Here is an 18741-nt window from a genome sequence, read left to right as displayed (position 1 = left end):
TTTTTTTTTTTTTTTTTAACTGTCATTGTCAGAGTAAAGTTGGCTAAACATCAAACGACATCTCTCTTCTTCCCAGATGGTGTGGTCTGCCAATATCAGGAACATCCCCTGTAATGAAACTGACATCTTCTGGAAACGTCATGCTTGTCACATTTTCTTTCAGTCGTCAGAGGCAAGGAGCCATCTTCAAAGCTTATTTCCAAGCTATACCCAAAACCGGTGTGTGAATTAGCAGTCAGCATGAGATGCTATAATTTGAGTCATTATTCTGTTCAGGAATCAGAAATTCTTTGGTTCTGTGTCACTGTTTCTGTAGAGTGTGGTGGTTTCCTCACTGCGTGGAACGGCACGGTGACGTCCCCTTACTACCCCGCCTACTACCCTCCAAATGTGGACTGTAACTGGAAAATCAGGGTGAGCTAAGGCTAAAGGCTTTCCCAGGTATCCCATGAGCCTCTTCCCCAGTGCCCTGTGAACCCCATTCAGAGGCCTGGGATGCTCCCTCTTTGAGACGAGGAGCACAGGGTGGCTGCTGCTTTGTGTAAGAGTGCGTCCGATGAGAGTCTGGTTTCTCTTTTAGGCTCCGTTGCCGGGATACCTTCTCTCCGTGACCATTGTGATGCTAGACATTCAGGATTCACCGGCCTCAAGCACCTGCGAAAAAGATTGGCTGGAAATAGGCGGCGTAAAGTGAGTGTCATGTTATTCATATGTTCATGACTAGGAAACAGCTGAGTTAAACTTTAGGAAACAGCTGAGTTAAACCTAGTGCATGTTAAGCTGTGGCTCTACATGCACTAGGTTTATAATATGTCCTTTGAGAATCATGTCAGATGTTTTTGCTGAACCGCTGGCATATTTGTGTGCATGTGTAAGTTTTTCTTACGCTTCCACAGACTCTGTAACCCAATTGGGGACAGCGGCAGAAAGAGGATCTACTCTTCACCCGTCCTGCTGCACTTTCACTCGGATGAGTCTTTGACCCATAAAGGTTTTTATCTGATCTACAGGGCCTTCTCTCCTGAAAGCGGTGAGTCCTTTATGTGGTTTCTAGTTTTTTTCCCTTTATTTTGTAAAGTAACTTGATTTGGGTTTTCATTTTTGTTTTGTGTCTTGAATGCGGGATATTTGTCTCTGTTACTACTATGTGATCAGGGCCAAAGGTAAATCATTTAGTTGTGAAAACTACTGGATTTGTTAGACAAACTGTTATTTAATATAAAATTAGACTGTCTCAAAAGGGTTCTAGATTCAGGTACATGAAATGTGTGTAACACCTTTAAAATTGTGGTTAAATAAAATGTAAAAAAGAATAAAATCATTCAAGGATGTCATAATTTTCACAATCTAATAAGTTGATTAACTGCAGTGATGTATTTTTAATTATTATCTATTTTAATTACAAAATGATAATAATGATGTCCCACATTTTGTGTGCAACCCTGTTAGAGCATGTTTTTCAATGTCACAAAAATAAATAAGTAAATAAATAAATGCATTATAAAATTCTTATAATTCCTTAAAATTGTGACATATAAGAAGTAACATAATTTGGACTGTTTCTACCACGTAGTAGGAAAACGAATAAATAATCTCATTTCATTTGGTCAGTTTTTACACACATTTTAGTGCACTGCATTAAAGCTTAACCCTGTTACCCAAGGTACTGGGGTAAGAATGACATAAATGATTTCTGAAGGTTAAATGACTCTTAAACTAACCATTTGTTGGAAAATAAAAATAGAAAATGACTTACATTTTGTGCGGAGATTGAGGCCCAATTTTGTTCCCTAATCCTTACACACTTATTTATTTTCTAAAAATAAAATTCTTAACCTATCATGGCATTATTTTATAAAGAATTAATTTATGATCTAATTGAATCAAAACACAAATGTACACTTCATTAATCATGCTTTTTCTCCCATATAAGCATGTCCGAGGCAGTTCCGCTGTGGAGATGGCAAGTGTATTCCTCTGAGGAAAGTGTGTGATGGAGAAAAAGACTGTTCTGATGGACGAGATGAGGCCAAATGCAGTAAGTGCATGAGTTAGATTTTCCATACATTCTTTTCAGCCAAGCATAGTTGTCTTATTTAACCCTGTTCTACTTTGCCCTTAGACACGTGTAAACCAGGAGAAGTTTATTGTGTGGGTCAGTGCAGACCACACAGCCAGTGTAACACCGCATGTGGTGACAGCAGTGAAGAGAATAACTGTGGTAAGAGTGTCTTTTTTTATCCTTAAGAAGATTTAATACTTCAGCATGCACAATTTCTCTCTTCCTGCATTCACTGATACTCAGAGATGTCTATTTTCATTGCTACAGACGTGTGGAGAGAGTTTGTGGTAAGACCTGACTATGTTTCAGTGTGTTTGTGTGTGTGCATGTATTCACCTACAGTATATGTGCGGTCACATTATAGAAAATTTACGTGCAAAAACAAGTATAAAGCACTCACACATAAGTCACTTTCAAATTAAGCAGCTTTCTGTTGCTCAGTGAGGCAAAGTTGCTTGACTAACTTGAACATGAGCGAAATCTGCGTGGGGAACTTTTAACTCAAAACTCCCATTTGCAGATTCCTTTTGAAATGACTATTTTGCTTGCGAAATTTCACCAAGCAACGGTAATTGTGACCAACAACTTATACGTTTGTCAAACTCATTTCTTTTTGGGTTCAATTTGCCCACTTTTTAGGAGGTAAATGCTACCATATGTGCCCAAACAAAATCTGCCTCCCCAAAGCCTCAGTGTGTGATGGGATTGTGGACTGCAAAGACCGCAGTGATGAACTCAACTGCACAAGAGCATGTGAGTAAAACCCACTTTACCTACAATTCTGCTCTATTCTGTCATCATTCCTTGCTTACTGGACCAAAAATGCATTTGGACAATCAAGCCACATGGATTTCAGTACGAACACATTCATAACAAACGCAAATGGCACAATCAGAAAGAAATCTGTGTGAAATCTTTTTTATGATCATATGTCCTCTAGTTCTTTAATTTGATCAGTGATGCTGAATATTCTGTCTCTCTGATCATTGCAGTTTCTAAAGGATGCTCTCCTTCCTCCTTCAAATGTGCCAGTGGAAAGTGCTTGAGTAAGATCAATCCGGAGTGTGACGGCATTAAAGACTGCAAAGATGGTTCAGATGAGTTGCGCTGTAGTGAGCATTCTCATAGAATTACATATTCACATCAAATTTATTATTATAGGCAAGATTCTTTGCTTGCATAACAAATCCTACAAATGTCATGCTGTGCATGTAGGTTGTGGCACGAGGCCCAGGAAGAGGGCAAAGATTGTGGGTGGAACGGATGCCCAGGCAGGCTCATGGCCATGGCAGGTCAGCCTTCAGATGGAACGCTATGGTCATGTGTGCGGGGCATCTCTGGTGGCCAGCCGCTGGCTTGTCTCTGCAGCTCACTGCTTTCAGGACTCAGATGCAATCAAGTGAGGTTTTATTCAGGCACATGCACTACTGTTCAAAATTTTGGGATCAGTATTCATTTTTGGAAGATTTTACTTTTATTCAGCAAGGATACATTGAATGTATCAAAAGTGATAGTAAAGGCATTTATAATGTTACAAAAGATAAATGCTGTTCTTTTGAACTTTTTATTCATTAAAGAATACTGAAAAAATGCATTACAGTTTCCACCAAAATATTAAGCAGCACAACTGTTTGGTACATTGGTATTAGCAAAAAGTGTTCTAGATGTTCTAAGAATGTTCTAAGCAGCAAATCAGCATGTTAGAATGATTTCGTGTGCATGTATTCACCTACAGTATATGTGCGGTCACATTATAGAAAATTTACGTGCAAAAACAAGTATAAAGCACTCACACATAAGTCACTTTCAAATTAAGCAGCTTTCTGTTGCTCAGTGAGGCAAAGTTGCTTGACTAACTTGAACATGAGCGAAATCTGCGTGGGGAACTTTTAACTCAAAACTCCCATTTGCAGATTCCTTTTGAAATGACTATTTTGCTTGCGAAATTTCACCAAGCAACGGTAATTGTGACCAACAACTTATACGTTTGTCAAACTCATTTCTTTTTGGGTTCAATTTGCCCACTTTTTAGGAGGTAAATGCTACCATATGTGCCCAAACAAAATCTGCCTCCCCAAAGCCTCAGTGTGTGATGGGATTGTGGACTGCAAAGACCGCAGTGATGAACTCAACTGCACAAGAGCATGTGAGTAAAACCCACTTTACCTACAATTCTGCTCTATTCTGTCATCATTCCTTGCTTACTGGACCAAAAATGCATTTGGACAATCAAGCCACATGGATTTCAGTACGAACACATTCATAACAAACGCAAATGGCACAATCAGAAAGAAATCTGTGTGAAATCTTTTTTATGATCATATGTCCTCTAGTTCTTTAATTTGATCAGTGATGCTGAATATTCTGTCTCTCTGATCATTGCAGTTTCTAAAGGATGCTCTCCTTCCTCCTTCAAATGTGCCAGTGGAAAGTGCTTGAGTAAGATCAATCCGGAGTGTGACGGCATTAAAGACTGCAAAGATGGTTCAGATGAGTTGCGCTGTAGTGAGCATTCTCATAGAATTACATATTCACATCAAATTTATTATTATAGGCAAGATTCTTTGCTTGCATAACAAATCCTACAAATGTCATGCTGTGCATGTAGGTTGTGGCACGAGGCCCAGGAAGAGGGCAAAGATTGTGGGTGGAACGGATGCCCAGGCAGGCTCATGGCCATGGCAGGTCAGCCTTCAGATGGAACGCTATGGTCATGTGTGCGGGGCATCTCTGGTGGCCAGCCGCTGGCTTGTCTCTGCAGCTCACTGCTTTCAGGACTCAGATGCAATCAAGTGAGGTTTTATTCAGGCACATGCACTACTGTTCAAAATTTTGGGATCAGTATTCATTTTTGGAAGGTTTAACTTTTATTCAGCAAGGATACATTGAATGTATCAAAAGTGATAGTAAAGGCATTTATAATGTTACAAAAGATAAATGCTGTTCTTTTGAACTTTTTATTCATTAAAGAATACTGAAAAAATGCATTACAGTTTCCACCAAAATATTAAGCAGCACAACTGTTTGGTACATTGGTATTAGCAAAAAGTGTTCTAGATGTTCTAAGAATGTTCTAAGCAGCAAATCAGCATGTTAGAATGATTTCTGAAGGATCATGTGATGCTGAAGACTGGAGTAATGACTGCTGGAAATTCAGCTTTCCATTACAGGAATAAATTACGTTTTAAAAGTTTATTTTATTTCATTCCATTCCATTCCATTTCTGAATGTTGCAGGCTGTTTAAGTGACTAGGACTCCAAAATATGTGACACTCCAGGTATAAGGTGTTTGTTTATGTTTTGGCAGGTATTCTGATGCGCGATCATGGAGGGCCTACATGGGCATGCGAGTAATGAACTCGGTCAGCAACGCAGCGGCCACCAGACAAATCCGTCGCATCATCTTGCATTCGCAATACGACCAATTCACCTCCGACTATGACATCGCCCTTCTAGAACTAAGTGCCCCTGTCTTTTTCAATGAGTTGGTACAGCCCGTCTGCATTCCTGCCTCCTCTCACGCCTTCACCTCCGGAACCAGCTGCTTTGTCACTGGATGGGGGGTTCTGTCAGAAGAAGGTATGGCACATTGTAGAAACTCATTCAGAACAAACAATTACTTCTTGTTGAGCTGAAGCAAGACAACGTTAGCAACACTGTCTTGAAACACATGATTCATACGATGACTAAAGGTGAGAAAAACGCATTCTAAAGAAATCATCTTTGACCACACCCACTGAAAAATCCCCCAGGATCCCCATCGAAACGGCAAAGTCATTAGATATGCTTCACATTTCCATGGTTCACAGAAGCGGAAGTCATCATAGTTGGGTAAACAGAAACTACAAGAAATATATTTATATTTTTTTTTTGTTTTCATTTCCCCAATAGCAAAAGAAGAATCTATGATAGCATTTCTATAACCTTGCAAAAGAGGAACAAATATATTGTGAGAGAAATATGTCAAATTTGCCATCACTCCCTTAGCCGTTCTATTGGAAACACTAATGCAGCAGGGTTAACGGGTTTTATTAAATTTAATGCCATGGTTATATAACACAAAGATAGTGTTATAGATGTACTTTAAATAAAAGAAAAAGAAAAGAAAATATACTTTTTTTTTTGTAAATATCAAATTAAAATTTGTCATTTTTTGCTAGATTTATGATACGAATTTCATTGGTACTTATATTTGCTATGGAGATCTTATTTCAAAATGATTTTAAAACGCATGCCTGACTAATAAGAAATGAATTTATTTTTATATTTGAAATATTTTTATGTCCGTAAATTTTAACGAGCAGAAGGGTTTTAGAAATAAGTCGGATTAAACGAGTAAAATCTGTTGCAAACACCATTTCATGTCATTACATGCATTGTTTCCATCTAAAAACTTCTGATTTCAGGTGAATTGGCCACATTGTTGCAAGAAGCCACCGTTAACATCATCAGTCACAACACTTGTAATAAAATGTATGACGATGCGGTCACTCCCAGAATGCTTTGCGCCGGAAACATTCAGGGAGGAGTGGATGCTTGTCAGGTTAGTGTGTGCTTTTGTGTTCACTGCTTGTCAATGTTAACCGTTCATATATTCACATCTGTGTTTGCACAGGGAGACTCTGGGGGACCTTTAGTGTGTCTGGAACGTGGCCGGAGGTGGTTTCTAGCAGGCATTGTGAGCTGGGGTGAGGGCTGTGCCCGACAGAACCGGCCTGGAGTTTACACACGTGTCATAAAGTTCACAGACTGGATTCACCAGCAGACGAAAGGCCAGGTGTGACTAACACACGCACACATATATTTACACCAGAGAACGGGTGATTGGCCCACACTCAGTTGACACTGAAGACTGGAGTAATGACTGCTGAAAATTCAGCTTTGGCATCACAGGAATAAATTACATTTTAAAATATATTCAGATAGAAAATAGTATTTTATTTTATTCCTTAAAGTTGTAGGCTATTTAAGCCTGTTGTCACTAGGACTCCTAAATATGTGACGCTCCAGGTATAAAGTGTTTTCTCATTTTTTGGCAGGTATTCTGATGCACGATCATGGAGGGCCTACATGGGCATGCGAGTAATGAACTCGGTCAGCAACGCAGCGGCCACCAGACAAATCCGTCGCATCATCTTGCATTCGCAATACGACCAATTCACCTCCGACTATGACATCGCCCTTCTAGAACTAAGTGCCCCTGTCTTTTTCAATGAGTTGGTACAGCCCGTCTGCATTCCTGCCTCCTCTCACGCCTTCACCTCCGGAACCAGCTGCTTTGTCACTGGATGGGGGGTTCTGTCAGAAGAAGGTATGGCACATTGTAGAAACTCATTCAGAACAAACAATTACTTCTTGTTGAGCTGAAGCAAGACAACGTTAGCAACACTGTCTTGAAACACATGATTCATACGATGACTAAAGGTGAGAAAAACGCATTCTAAAGAAATCATCTTTGACCACACCCACTGAAAAATCCCCCAGGATCCCCATCGAAACGGCAAAGTCATTAGATATGCTTCACATTTCCATGGTTCACAGAAGCGGAAGTCATCATAGTTGGGTAAACAGAAACTACAAGAAATATATTTATATATTTTTTTTGTTTTCATTTCCCCAATAGCAAAAGAAGAATCTATGATAGCATTTCTATAACCTTGCAAAAGAGGAACAAATATATTGTGAGAGAAATATGTCAAATTTGCCATCACTCCCTTAGCCGTTCTATTGGAAACACTAATGCAGCAGGGTTAACGGGTTTTATTAAATTTAATGCCATGGTTATATAACACAAAGATAGTGTTATAGATGTACTTTAAATAAAAGAAAAAGAAAAGAAAATATACTTTTTTTTTTGTAAATATCAAATTAAAATTTGTCATTTTTTGCTAGATTTATGATACGAATTTCATTGGTACTTATATTTGCTATGGAGATCTTATTTCAAAATGATTTTAAAACGCATGCCTGACTAATAAGAAATGAATTTATTTTTATATTTGAAATATTTTTATGTCCGTAAATTTTAACGAGCAGAAGGGTTTTAGAAATAAGTCGGATTAAACAAGTAAAATCTGTTGCAAACACCATTTCATGTCATTACATGCATTGTTTCCATCTAAAAACTTCTGATTTCAGGTGAATTGGCCACATTGTTGCAAGAGGCCACCATTAACATCATCAGTCACAACACTTGTAATAAAATGTATGACGATGCGGTCACTCCCAGAATGCTTTGCGCCGGAAACATTCAGGGAGGAGTGGATGCTTGTCAGGTTAGTGTGTGCTTTTGTGTTCACTGCTTGTCAATGTTAACCGTTCATATATTCACATCTGTGTTTGCACAGGGAGACTCTGGGGGACCTTTAGTGTGTCTGGAACGTGGCCGGAGGTGGTTTCTAGCAGGCATTGTGAGCTGGGGTGAGGGCTGTGCCCGACAGAACCGGCCTGGAGTTTACACACGTGTCATAAAGTTCACAGACTGGATTCACCAGCAGACGAAAGGCCAGGTGTGACTAACACACGCACACATATATTTACACCAGAGAACGGGTGATTGGCCCACACTCAGTTGCATGTGATCGAGGTGCACCGGCCCAGCTCTCATGGTGCCCAGACACACAGCAAACATCAACACCTCTGCATCGGAAGCAATTTCCCACCAATTCCTGTTGCTCAGCGTTTGAAACCTCTACCCACGGTCTGCCAGCAGCTCCATTCCCCTCTTTATGCCCCAAATTCGTAAGAACCACCTACAAACCAACTGTATTCCATAAAGCCTCGACAGTGGACTGCTAGTGTCGAGATTGAGGAGATTATTTGCAGTGGAAAGAGTTCTCTTGGTAAGATTTGTGTTATTTGCATACAGTGGCTAAATATTAGTTTTCATTCATTTATTCATGTTAATGGAATCATTTTGATTTTTTTCATTGTTTAAGAATGATATAAACATGGTCCTTTTCAAATATGTCCAACTGTGAAACTGATTGCATGTCAGAAATGATGACCAACATGAATTTTAGTCATTATTGTTACTGTTTTGTATGTTTTTGTAGGGTTTTTGTTATCACAAAGATTATTGGCTTCTCCCTTATTGGGAGAGAGCAGCTGCAGCCCCTAAGACTCTCTCTACTGGTCGTGATTTGACATTACATCTTACTCAGTACTTCTTTAGTTATGCACACATTAGGATCTGTATACCTGAAAAACCAGATGTAAATGTCAAAACTGAGCAAATGTTGATACTTTATATTAGATATATGAAAATAGAATTATATTAAAAAGAGGTGCTACATTACTTCTACTCTGTGATCTGTTTTTATATTGCATGTTTCAATGAAGTGTAAATCATGCCTGAGTGTTTCTTACTGGTTTCTTTCTTATTTAATGTGAATATAATCATGGTTAATGCATATAATATATTTTTAGAGGTATGAAAACACAAACGAGTCAGTTGTTTCTCCTAGACAGCAATAAGATTAAATGTTCAAATTGAGTTTTTTCTCTCTCTCTTTCATTAGCTTTTTCTTTTGAGAAGAATATTGAATTAATCTCACCTGCCCCTGAGATTTTCAAGTGATCTTGACAAAGTCTCAAACTGGGCTCAAATTTTTAATTTGAATTAAAATGAGAGATTCCAGTATGGTCTCAAATATTTCTCATCAAATCTTCCAAGACCAGCTATCTGAGCTTATTTGACTTTTTTGTATGACAACAATAGTCTCATTTGTGTCCATTTTTATTTCACCTGAGGAACTTTAGGAGAAACATCTGAGACAAAGTTGATGCTTAAAAGAAATATAATGGAGGATATAACGGAAAGAGTGGTATCTTAGAGCAAATGTCCTTGGTGTTATTTTATATTAATTACTCTTCTGTTCGTTTGTATTAACTTCCTAGATTATGCATTGTTAATGTGCAAGCAGCATAACCAACATTTCGTTGATCTTCACTAGTATCTCTTTTCCCTCACTCCTAGTCTCTCTGAAAGTTGTTTACCCTCATGGATTTACTCTCCTCTTTTAAGGATTGCAAGGGTGGGATAACTTCAGACAGTGTTGGATTTACAGCAATAAGCTTGTTTATTCATGATTTTATTGATGAAGTGGAGGAGAGACACAGGAGCTGTGCTGTACATCGAGCCCTTGTAGGTCACGTCAGTCGCGCGGGATGGGTGTGTCGATGAGCGTCACGGAAGCTCCGGTGGCAGTGGGAAATGAATAAATCCCAGCCCGCGGTCATAATGGGCAAGAGTTTAACTGGAATTCATGCGTGGTCCTCCTGCTTCAAGAGTTCATATACTCCGGACGATACTGAAGTTGATTGTAGTCCTTGTGAAAGCAGGGTTTGAGGAGTTTTGGCGTTGAAAGGTGAATTGATTCTCTGGAGTATTGGATCTGCAGTGTTTCTTCATAGGTGTTCATATCCAAGCAAAGGACCTCAAGCAAGACCAAGAGAATGTTCGATATATTATTTGTGATGATATTTGGATTGTCGGGGCGTGTTCTGACTAAAGGTAAGTATAATGGACTTTACTTTTATCATAGAATATCAGTTTTCATTCTTCTTCATATTAAACATCTAAGCCATACATTTATTTTTCAAATACGCACGGTTTCATAATCTATCAGTGCTAAAGGATGAAAGAACATTTTGGGAATGCTTGAGGATGAGTGTGGCATTCCTTATTCACAGCGCATCATTTGCATTTCATAATGAGGAGACTTCCATTCACTTTGGATAAACACTAACTTGTTAGCATTTTTTTTTTTGTATTCATGCCCAGTTGGTAATAATGCGTGCTGCAAAAACGCAAAATTACGCGCTAAACGAACGTAAATTACGCGCTAAATCAGACGCTACAATTAGTTTTTCCAAGACTATGGCAAGCCTATTTAACATTTACATTTATAATTTAAAACGAACTAGTATTTTTTGTTACTAGTAGCATTTTCGTTTTTATTAATAGAACTAAATCCAACTAGACTATCTATACAATTAGTCACAATTGTCCAAACGACTTGTCTGAAAAGAATAGTTGACATCTGAAACTCATATCCCCATAAAATTTGATTGCAAAAAAATTACACTTTGTTACAGAAAAAAAATAAGCAGTTTACTTGTAACTATTTTGAGTGGGAATGCTATAATCTAATGATCTGGCAATAATATTTAATGAACTAGTGAAATGGAAAAGAATCAGAATGAGTAATAAAAATGCATATAAAAATTCACAACAGACAAAATAATTTATGTGGACACTAGAGAAAACACATATGTACAAGATACTATTATAGAGATACAATATTGTACAAATATAATTGCTTATTAATAATATAATAAAATACTAATATAAAACACATTCGTTTGAAGAAATAAATGCTAAATCGGCCTGCCATAGCAGGACAAGTTGTTTTAATAGTAGAGACCTCTCTGCTCTTACTTGGCATCCGTCTTTAATGTTTGGCCCCGGTTGAATCAGAGAGGGCGTTATTTCCTGAGCCTGATGACTTTGTGAAATGGAAGTTCTAATATAAATGACTTCGGGGTCATGACCACCGTGAGGCAGGAACCAGCGCTAATCAGGGTGTTATAGCTAAAACAGACCCAAGGGGAGGAAGCAAGGGGTGAAGCGATGTACTGTCCGCACTGCGTGATTATTAGTGCTTTATTGGTCAACAATTCACCACTCACATCACAGGACAAAAAAATGAAATTGATTAATGGCCAAACTTGTTTTAAGTTTTGTGCCATCTGCGTGGTCAAAAGCATACAGTTATACTGGAAAAATAATTTTGTAAAATGAATCAGGATATTGGATTTTTAGAAAGATTCCTAAAAAAAAGTGCTACAAACAAAATGCACTAATAAAACTATTTCAAATTAACAAAAATAATTCATTACTTTAAAAAAATAAGTAATGTAAAGAAAAAAAGTTTTAAAAAATGTAGTAATGCAAATTAAATAATTATAATAATAATTGCATTTCCGTTTAGGTTATTCTTGTTAATATTATAGTTCTAGTTTGCAGCACCTTAAGAGTTCAGCAAAGAACCTTCGTATCAAGAAACGTTTTCCTTTTATAGTTCTTGAATTGGCTTTATTATTCTTTGTGATCAATAAAGTTAAGCACTTAAAGTTAAGCAAAGAATAAAATTCCTTTGTAGAACTTGAAAATGTTTTCTTTAACTAACTAACCCAACCGTTGGGTTAAATTTTTACATTACATTTTTAACCCAAAAGTTGGGTTAGTCCATATTTGACCCAAAGTTGGGTTGAAACAACCCAGCATTTTTTTGAGTGTACATTTATTTTATTTATGTACTTATTTACCAACAGTAAAAAAAAAAAGACAATCTAAAAGAATTGGATGTATTTAGTTTTTATCATCATTATTATTATTAATATTATTATTAAAAATGTTTTTAAACACCACATTAATGTGATGTTTTCTGATGATTTTTATTCAATGAATCTCCTTTATTTAATCTATAAACATTGCCTTGTAAAGATCCTCAAGTATCTCTGAACAATACTCAATTGACCTTCAATAACAACCGTGAAAAAGTTGTGCTGTGCTCAGGAGCACCTAGAATATAACTCTATCAGTATTAACAGGAACTGTGGGTATGTTTCTATAGCTTTAGATGGCATAGTCCTATTTTATGTAAGTTCTACATGGACTCTTATCACCTAAATGTGGTCAATGTCACTCTGTAATCAATGTCACTCAATGTCAATGTCAATGTCACTCAATGTCACTCTGTAAAGCTTCACAGTATCTTATTCAGCAACCTCTAACGTGCCTTTCTGTTTTCTATCTGAAAGATACAGACACAAAAGGGAGGTTCAGTTCTCCAGTGTTGGATGTTACTGAAAAGCAGCTTATTATAGAGAGAAATCAGACACTTCAGCTAAACTGCAGGTGAGTGATTTGTCATGGTTAAAGGAGGAGGAAGTGGTTAAAAGTGGATCAAGAAGTATTGGATGAATGGCTTTATGATTAACAGAGGTGATACAGATTTTGGTCAGGAGGAATGTAGAATGTAGAAGTTTGGAGTGAGAGATTGTAAAATGCAAGCATTAAAGATGAAAATTGAGTGGGGTCAAAATCTTAAGAGCACACTGAAGATCTGGGATACGTAATTTGTTTTAAACCGAACGCTTTGGACATTTAAATTACCCAAATATATTTTAAAAGGTATTGGTCAATCAAATTTGACCATTACCTCCTTTGTACAAAAGGTCAAAAGTTCATATGCACAAGAGTCTCTCAAATCATCCTGGAGAACTTGATCATCAGATTGTATGCATTTTATGCAAATGCATTTTTATGCATTTGATGCTGTCATTAAAGCAAAACTAAATACAAAACAAACAAAAAAACAAAATCAAATCATAAGTCAACCATAAATCATGTTGACTGATCTGGCCTCACATTCTATGTAAAGTTTAGTAAAATGCTAAATAGAAGCATTTTCATAAGTGGTCCCAAACTTTTGGGCTCCATTATATGTTGATTACTGAGATGGTGACATGATGTACTTGGACCATTAGGTATAAAGTTCCTTGTATAATCCAAACTTGATGTTTCAGGGGACGGTGGGAGCTCCATTGGGTTTTGCCATCAGGCGTCCCGAAAGTCTACCACGGCACCCAGATAGAAGAGACTCAATGTGGGAAGAAAAATAACCAGTACTGCAGCCGCCTGACGCTCAGTCCTGCTTTAGCTCAACACACTGGCTCTTACCGCTGCAGGTACCGCCAAAAGCAGCGCAAACAGGCCTCTGTGTACATCTACATCACAGGTAAGATGCTTCAGGTGAATGCTGGAACCCTTGAACCCTCTCTTTCCAGTGTTGTGACAAATTGGGTACTTCCTTGAAATCATGTCTCCATCAGGTCTTCAACTATCATTTAATAGGTATACCAAGTAAACACAAAGGATATTAATTTAAAGATTTTTTATTTTTGTTGGCATTTTTGCCTTTATTGTGATATAGGACAGATCAGACATGACAGGAAGGAAAGTGGGAGAGAGAGAAGGGGGCGGGTTCGGGAAAGGTCCTCGAGTCGGGACTCGAACACGGGACACCCAAAGTGCAGCGGCGCTGTATGTCGGCGTGCTGCCCACATGTCATAATTTAAAATATGTATATAACTGCTTATTATATAGTGCATAATAAAACAAACTGAAGATATTGTAATTTCTTTAAGTTGATAAACTGTTAATTAATAATACATTACATTTACATTTATCTGATGCTTTTATCCAAAGCAAAAGAAGAATAAAGGCAATTCTTCTAGGAGTCAACACTATTTTTAATATAAAATGTCAGGTTTATTTGACAACTAATTTAGGAAGCAAACTAGAGAAGACAAAAATAATAAACAATAATAATAAATGAATAATTGAACATCATTATACGTTCTCCTTGTAACTGAAATATTTGGACATTTAACACGTTTTTACATTAAAGGCTGGAGATGAATACATGTAGGGGAAGTGCAAGTGCATGGTGCACAAGCTAAGATATCAGGCTAATCTGTATGCTATGCTAGTATCTTAGCTAACTAAAGGCCTATTAACACCAACGACGGTAACTATAATGATAAAGTTAATTATAAAGTTTTAATTATCATTCTAATTCTATAACGGTAATGACATAGAAACAATGTTGTTGGAATCACTTTCAAAATGTTTTTTGTTCCAGCTGTTGAACGATAAAAACACTGGCAGCCAATCAAAATTCACTCGACTTTAAAAAGCTTGAGCATTTAAAGCGGAACGTTAAAACAGAACGTTATCGTCTATTGATGTTGACACTATAGTTGTAGTTAGCATTATAGTCATCGTTGTTGGTGTGAACGGGCCTTAAATCAAACTTAAACAACATAACGTGATTTTGTAGGAATTGTAATGAGGCACTAAAGGGAGTACCCATTCAATGCTGGGATCACTTGAGGTCCTAGCGGAGACCCGATTTCCAGGGAGGACCCAATTTGTCACGACACTGGCCTCCGTTTAATAGCTTGGCCATCTCACTGACATTTCTGTTGCTTAAGGCTAAACAGGAAGCCTCAGGAAGCAAATAATACCTAAACACCATTTTTCTCTCGAGGCAACACATCCGACTAAGTGAGCGTCTGGCACGGATTCACACTGGCATTTTTTGTTTTTGCACACCGTAGGCTGTCCTCTCTCACTTTTGACTAAATTTAAACGATAACTTTCATTTACGTGCTACCTTGAGGGGACAGAAATAGCCCCAGCTGTTGAAAGGCTCAGTTCTTGGGCAGCCTTTCCCAGGGTACCCGGCCTTATCTATCTCCCTCAGCCCGGCCGTCCGTATCCTGTGCTGCTCTGGGGGGAGGGACAACTTGAAGACGAGGATAGAGGATGCGATGTCTCCTTGTGTATGTTTGTTGGGATGCGTGTCTGTACATGGGAGTGGGCATCTTAAGGGCATGCCGGGGCAGAAGAGACTGGGATCCTCCCTGGTCAGGCATTAAGGAAGGCTAAGAGGTGCCCCAGGTCACTAGGTGCGGCCCCCGGTTAGCCAACAAGGCCCCTGAGGACCATCAATCGCTCTTGTGGCCATGTCCATTTAGCCTCACCCTTCGTCCTTTATATTGAATCAAAGCACGACAAGGAAGCATCCAGCAGTCCTTGGGGTACTTTTGTTAAAATGTTCAGAGATTTTTTTTCGTTCCTTTAATAACACCAGAGCTTCGAACAATGGGGCGAGCAACACCCAAAACCTTTCATTGCCACAAGAATATTGTAACTGGGGCGAAAGTGCAACCGAGAAAACAACAGAGAGAGAGCGTTTGATAACAAGCGAGCGTTCTCTCTGTATTTGTTGCTGACTGTTTATATGCAGTCTACTGTTTGTATGCAGTGTCTGTTTGTTCCTGACCTCAGCATTGGTGTTTCAGATAGCCAGCGGCCATTTGTAAAGGTGCAGTCGGAGATCCCAGATGTGGTGTACATGAAGGAGGGAGAGCCGTTGGTCTTCCCCTGCAGAGTCACAAACCCGGATGCCAAAGTCTCGTTGGTCAAGGTGAGTGTCTCAGCTGTGAGTCAAACAGATCATTTCATAAGACACATCAGCTTTCCCTCTTTCCAGGAACAAGGAATCTGTTTCTCAGCACTGAACACAAAATGTGAGACAGTCTCAGCCAATCAGAACATGTTTGATGTTTAATTAGCAGAATTATAGACAAATGAGAGCAGTGGGTGGAGCCATCCAGAGAACTGGAAACTTATTGCTGTTAGTGTTTAGAACAAAACTTTCATGAATTTTCTTGTTAAAACTTGTCAGTCTTCTTGGCCTTTTCAGTTATAAACATAGGCTTTTCATTTGTCTGTCAGCTATTATCACAAAATGTGAAATAATCCCAGACATTCAGAAGATATTTGATTTTAATACTGGATTAAGAACCAATGAGATTTTGACAGTGGGCAGGGCCATCCAGAGAACTAGATCTATTATTTTGAAAGGGGTATTCATGACTTGTTGGCTTTGTCTGGTTGTTTTGGGACAAACTCCTTATGTCTAAAGATGAGTGTTTTTTTTAAATTGTCTGTTCGAGTGTTCAACAGACATTTTTTTAACATCTCTCTGTTATAAAAATATAAAAACAGCTCTATACTTACGTTTCAAACCCAAAGAAAATCTTTCTGCATTTAATTCTGATGACCGTGTGTGTGTCCCAATTCGTGTATTTATGCACTATTTTATGCAGTTCTAGTGCAAGTAGTGTGTTCACTAAATTCCAAAAAGCAAAAGTGCACTTTAAATACCCAAATGATGCACTTAATAACCAAAAAAAAATGAAGTGTGGAATGTTGGATACTTAATGCACTCAACCGTCGCAGCTTTAATTATGTAGCGGAGGGGAAGGAGTTATCAGACTACGATTATGAATGAAAAAATATCCTTATGTAATTCAATAACTACACAGTTGAGTACACAGTGCATAAGTACATAGTCCATAGTGTATCATTTGTGACACAGCTCGTGATTACTTTAAAAAGTAAAGTAAGTGCACTGCTATTTTCATGTTCTTTACTTACATCACGTTTGTAATGGCGTTAAAATTGTTATTTTACAAGAGCCTCTCTAAAGACCTTGTGTTCTGTTGTATTCAGCTCGGTTCGGCTGTTTGAAAGGAAGAACGCACGTCTACAGTATGTGTGTGCATGCACTCTCTGTGCATGTGCGCAGTAGTGCTGTGTTCAAAATATCGATACGACGATGTATCGTCACAGAGATTTGATGATACGAGTATCGATACAGCTGTCCCTGTATCGATATCATGGCAAGTGTGCAGCAGTGGACCGCGCTTAATTTGTTAAAAATTTTACAACGTTTAAAATTTAGTAGAAAAGTGCGAGGTTTCTAAAAAAGAATGAATAGAGCATATATAGGCTACAACAAGGTTTAATCTGGCCGCAGAGGAACACAACTGGGATGCCTGATATATAGAGACGTAATCCCCAAAACATAGCTTCACACTTGCTCAATACGGAAATATCTGCTAAGTGTGCTACTTATCTTTGTCAACCTGGCAACCATGTGCACGCGCTCTCTCTCTCCACTGTGGATAAACGCGCTTGCTTTCTGAAAACACTGGTTAGCTTTCAGTTTAGCGATCTCCACTTCAATATTCTATTCTCAGAAAAGTGTAATGCATCAATGGTTAATTGACCAGATAGAGAAAGTACACAAGCATCCAACTCAGGTCACAAACAGAAAGGAATAAAATAAAATAAAGATGTCGGTAGAGCAAGTTATCTCTTCACCTTTTCAACTCGTACAGACACACGCTATGCACATGCGCAGATGTCAATCTGCCACAAAACTACCGTAAATGCTCTAGTGGCCGTTACAGAGTCCCCCCTGGAACAAATTGGCTGTCCTCAGCCAACAGCACTGTGAAAATACAGGACATAAACAACTCCATACATGAATAGTTGTAAATACTCCCCTCAAAAAGAAAACCAGTGGTACATGATGAGAAATACCAACATACATGACAGTTTTTAACTCACCAAACCACTTTGTCCTAGAATACAAAGAAAATGTGACAAGCAAACAGAAAAGAAAACACATAGGCATTTAAAAAATCCATGGCAAAATACATTTTACAGGATAGAGGGCGTTCGGACTTGTGCAAAGTACGGCTAGCATAGGCAACTGCACAGTCCCTGCCTTGCTCATCCCTCTGCATTAAAGCAGCACCCAGACCAACATCACACGCATCCACGTGAATGAAAAATGGAAGTGAAAACTGCGGAAACCTCAAGATAGGCGCAGACGTCAGTTTATTTTTAAGGAAAACCATAGCATTCTGACAGTTTTGTGTCCACCCAAAAGGAACATCAGCTCTCGTAAGAGCGAAAAGAGGTTCAGCATGTTGGGCATATTCATGAATGAAGCGCCGGTAGTAGCTGGTTATGCCTAAGAACTGTCTCACTTGCTTGGAGTTTACTGGAGTAGCAAAGTCTACCACAGCCTTCACCTTCTCCTCATTTGGTAGAATACCCTCCTTGGTGACCCGATAGCCCAAGAAGGTAAGTTCCTTTCTACAGAACTGACACTTGTCCAACTTGATTGACAGGCCAGCAGATCTCAGCCTAGCCAGGACTTCCTCAAGATCTCTCAGGTGTTGTT

At 38.4% G+C, this 18741-nt stretch overlaps 3 protein-coding genes across 6 annotated transcripts in view; all 3 read left to right on the top strand.

Annotated features, from left to right (window-relative positions):
• LOC107705217 (suppressor of tumorigenicity 14 protein-like) overlaps nt 1-6890 on the top strand; it is a 16501-nt gene extending 9611 nt beyond the window's left edge. For both annotated transcript variants that reach the window (XM_016508413.1, XM_016508414.1), the window contains 12 exons: nt 77-219; nt 317-414; nt 581-690; nt 897-1030; nt 1934-2038; nt 2123-2221; nt 2702-2815; nt 3055-3174; nt 3278-3461; nt 5370-5641; nt 6469-6605; nt 6678-6890. In XM_016508413.1, the coding sequence (XP_016363899.1) occupies nt 77-219; nt 317-414; nt 581-690; nt 897-1030; nt 1934-2038; nt 2123-2221; nt 2702-2815; nt 3055-3174; nt 3278-3461; nt 5370-5641; nt 6469-6605; nt 6678-6845 (1684 nt within the window). In that variant the 3' untranslated portion in view covers nt 6846-6890. The remainder of the gene's footprint in view (nt 1-76; nt 220-316; nt 415-580; nt 691-896; nt 1031-1933; nt 2039-2122; nt 2222-2701; nt 2816-3054; nt 3175-3277; nt 3462-5369; nt 5642-6468; nt 6606-6677) is intronic.
• A 242-nt stretch (nt 6891-7132) lies between these two features.
• LOC107705194 (transmembrane protease serine 11E-like) lies at nt 7133-9345 on the top strand. The gene is made up of 4 exons (XM_016508375.1): nt 7133-7373; nt 8201-8337; nt 8410-8904; nt 9118-9345. Exons 1-3 carry the CDS (start codon nt 7133-7135, stop codon nt 8575-8577), a joined length of 546 nt encoding a protein of 181 aa, XP_016363861.1. The 3' UTR covers nt 8578-8904; nt 9118-9345.
• A 981-nt stretch (nt 9346-10326) lies between these two features.
• LOC107705214 (vascular endothelial growth factor receptor 1-like) overlaps nt 10327-18741 on the top strand; it is a 32848-nt gene continuing 24433 nt past the window's right edge. For all 3 annotated transcript variants that reach the window (XM_016508409.1, XM_016508407.1, XM_016508408.1), the window contains exons 1-4: nt 10327-10577; nt 12890-12986; nt 13658-13869; nt 16001-16125. In XM_016508409.1, coding sequence (XP_016363895.1) covers nt 10520-10577; nt 12890-12986; nt 13658-13869; nt 16001-16125 — 492 coding nt within the window. In that variant the 5' untranslated portion in view covers nt 10327-10519. The remainder of the gene's footprint in view (nt 10578-12889; nt 12987-13657; nt 13870-16000; nt 16126-18741) is intronic.

This window comes from Sinocyclocheilus rhinocerous, unplaced genomic scaffold, assembly GCF_001515625.1.
Source record: "Sinocyclocheilus rhinocerous isolate Xijiao unplaced genomic scaffold, SAMN03320098_v1.1 scaffold594, whole genome shotgun sequence".
NCBI classification, from domain to species: domain Eukaryota; kingdom Metazoa; phylum Chordata; class Actinopteri; order Cypriniformes; family Cyprinidae; genus Sinocyclocheilus; species Sinocyclocheilus rhinocerous.
The sequence above is the reverse complement of the archived record's forward strand: the minus strand, read 5'-3'. Positions and strand labels throughout refer to the sequence as shown.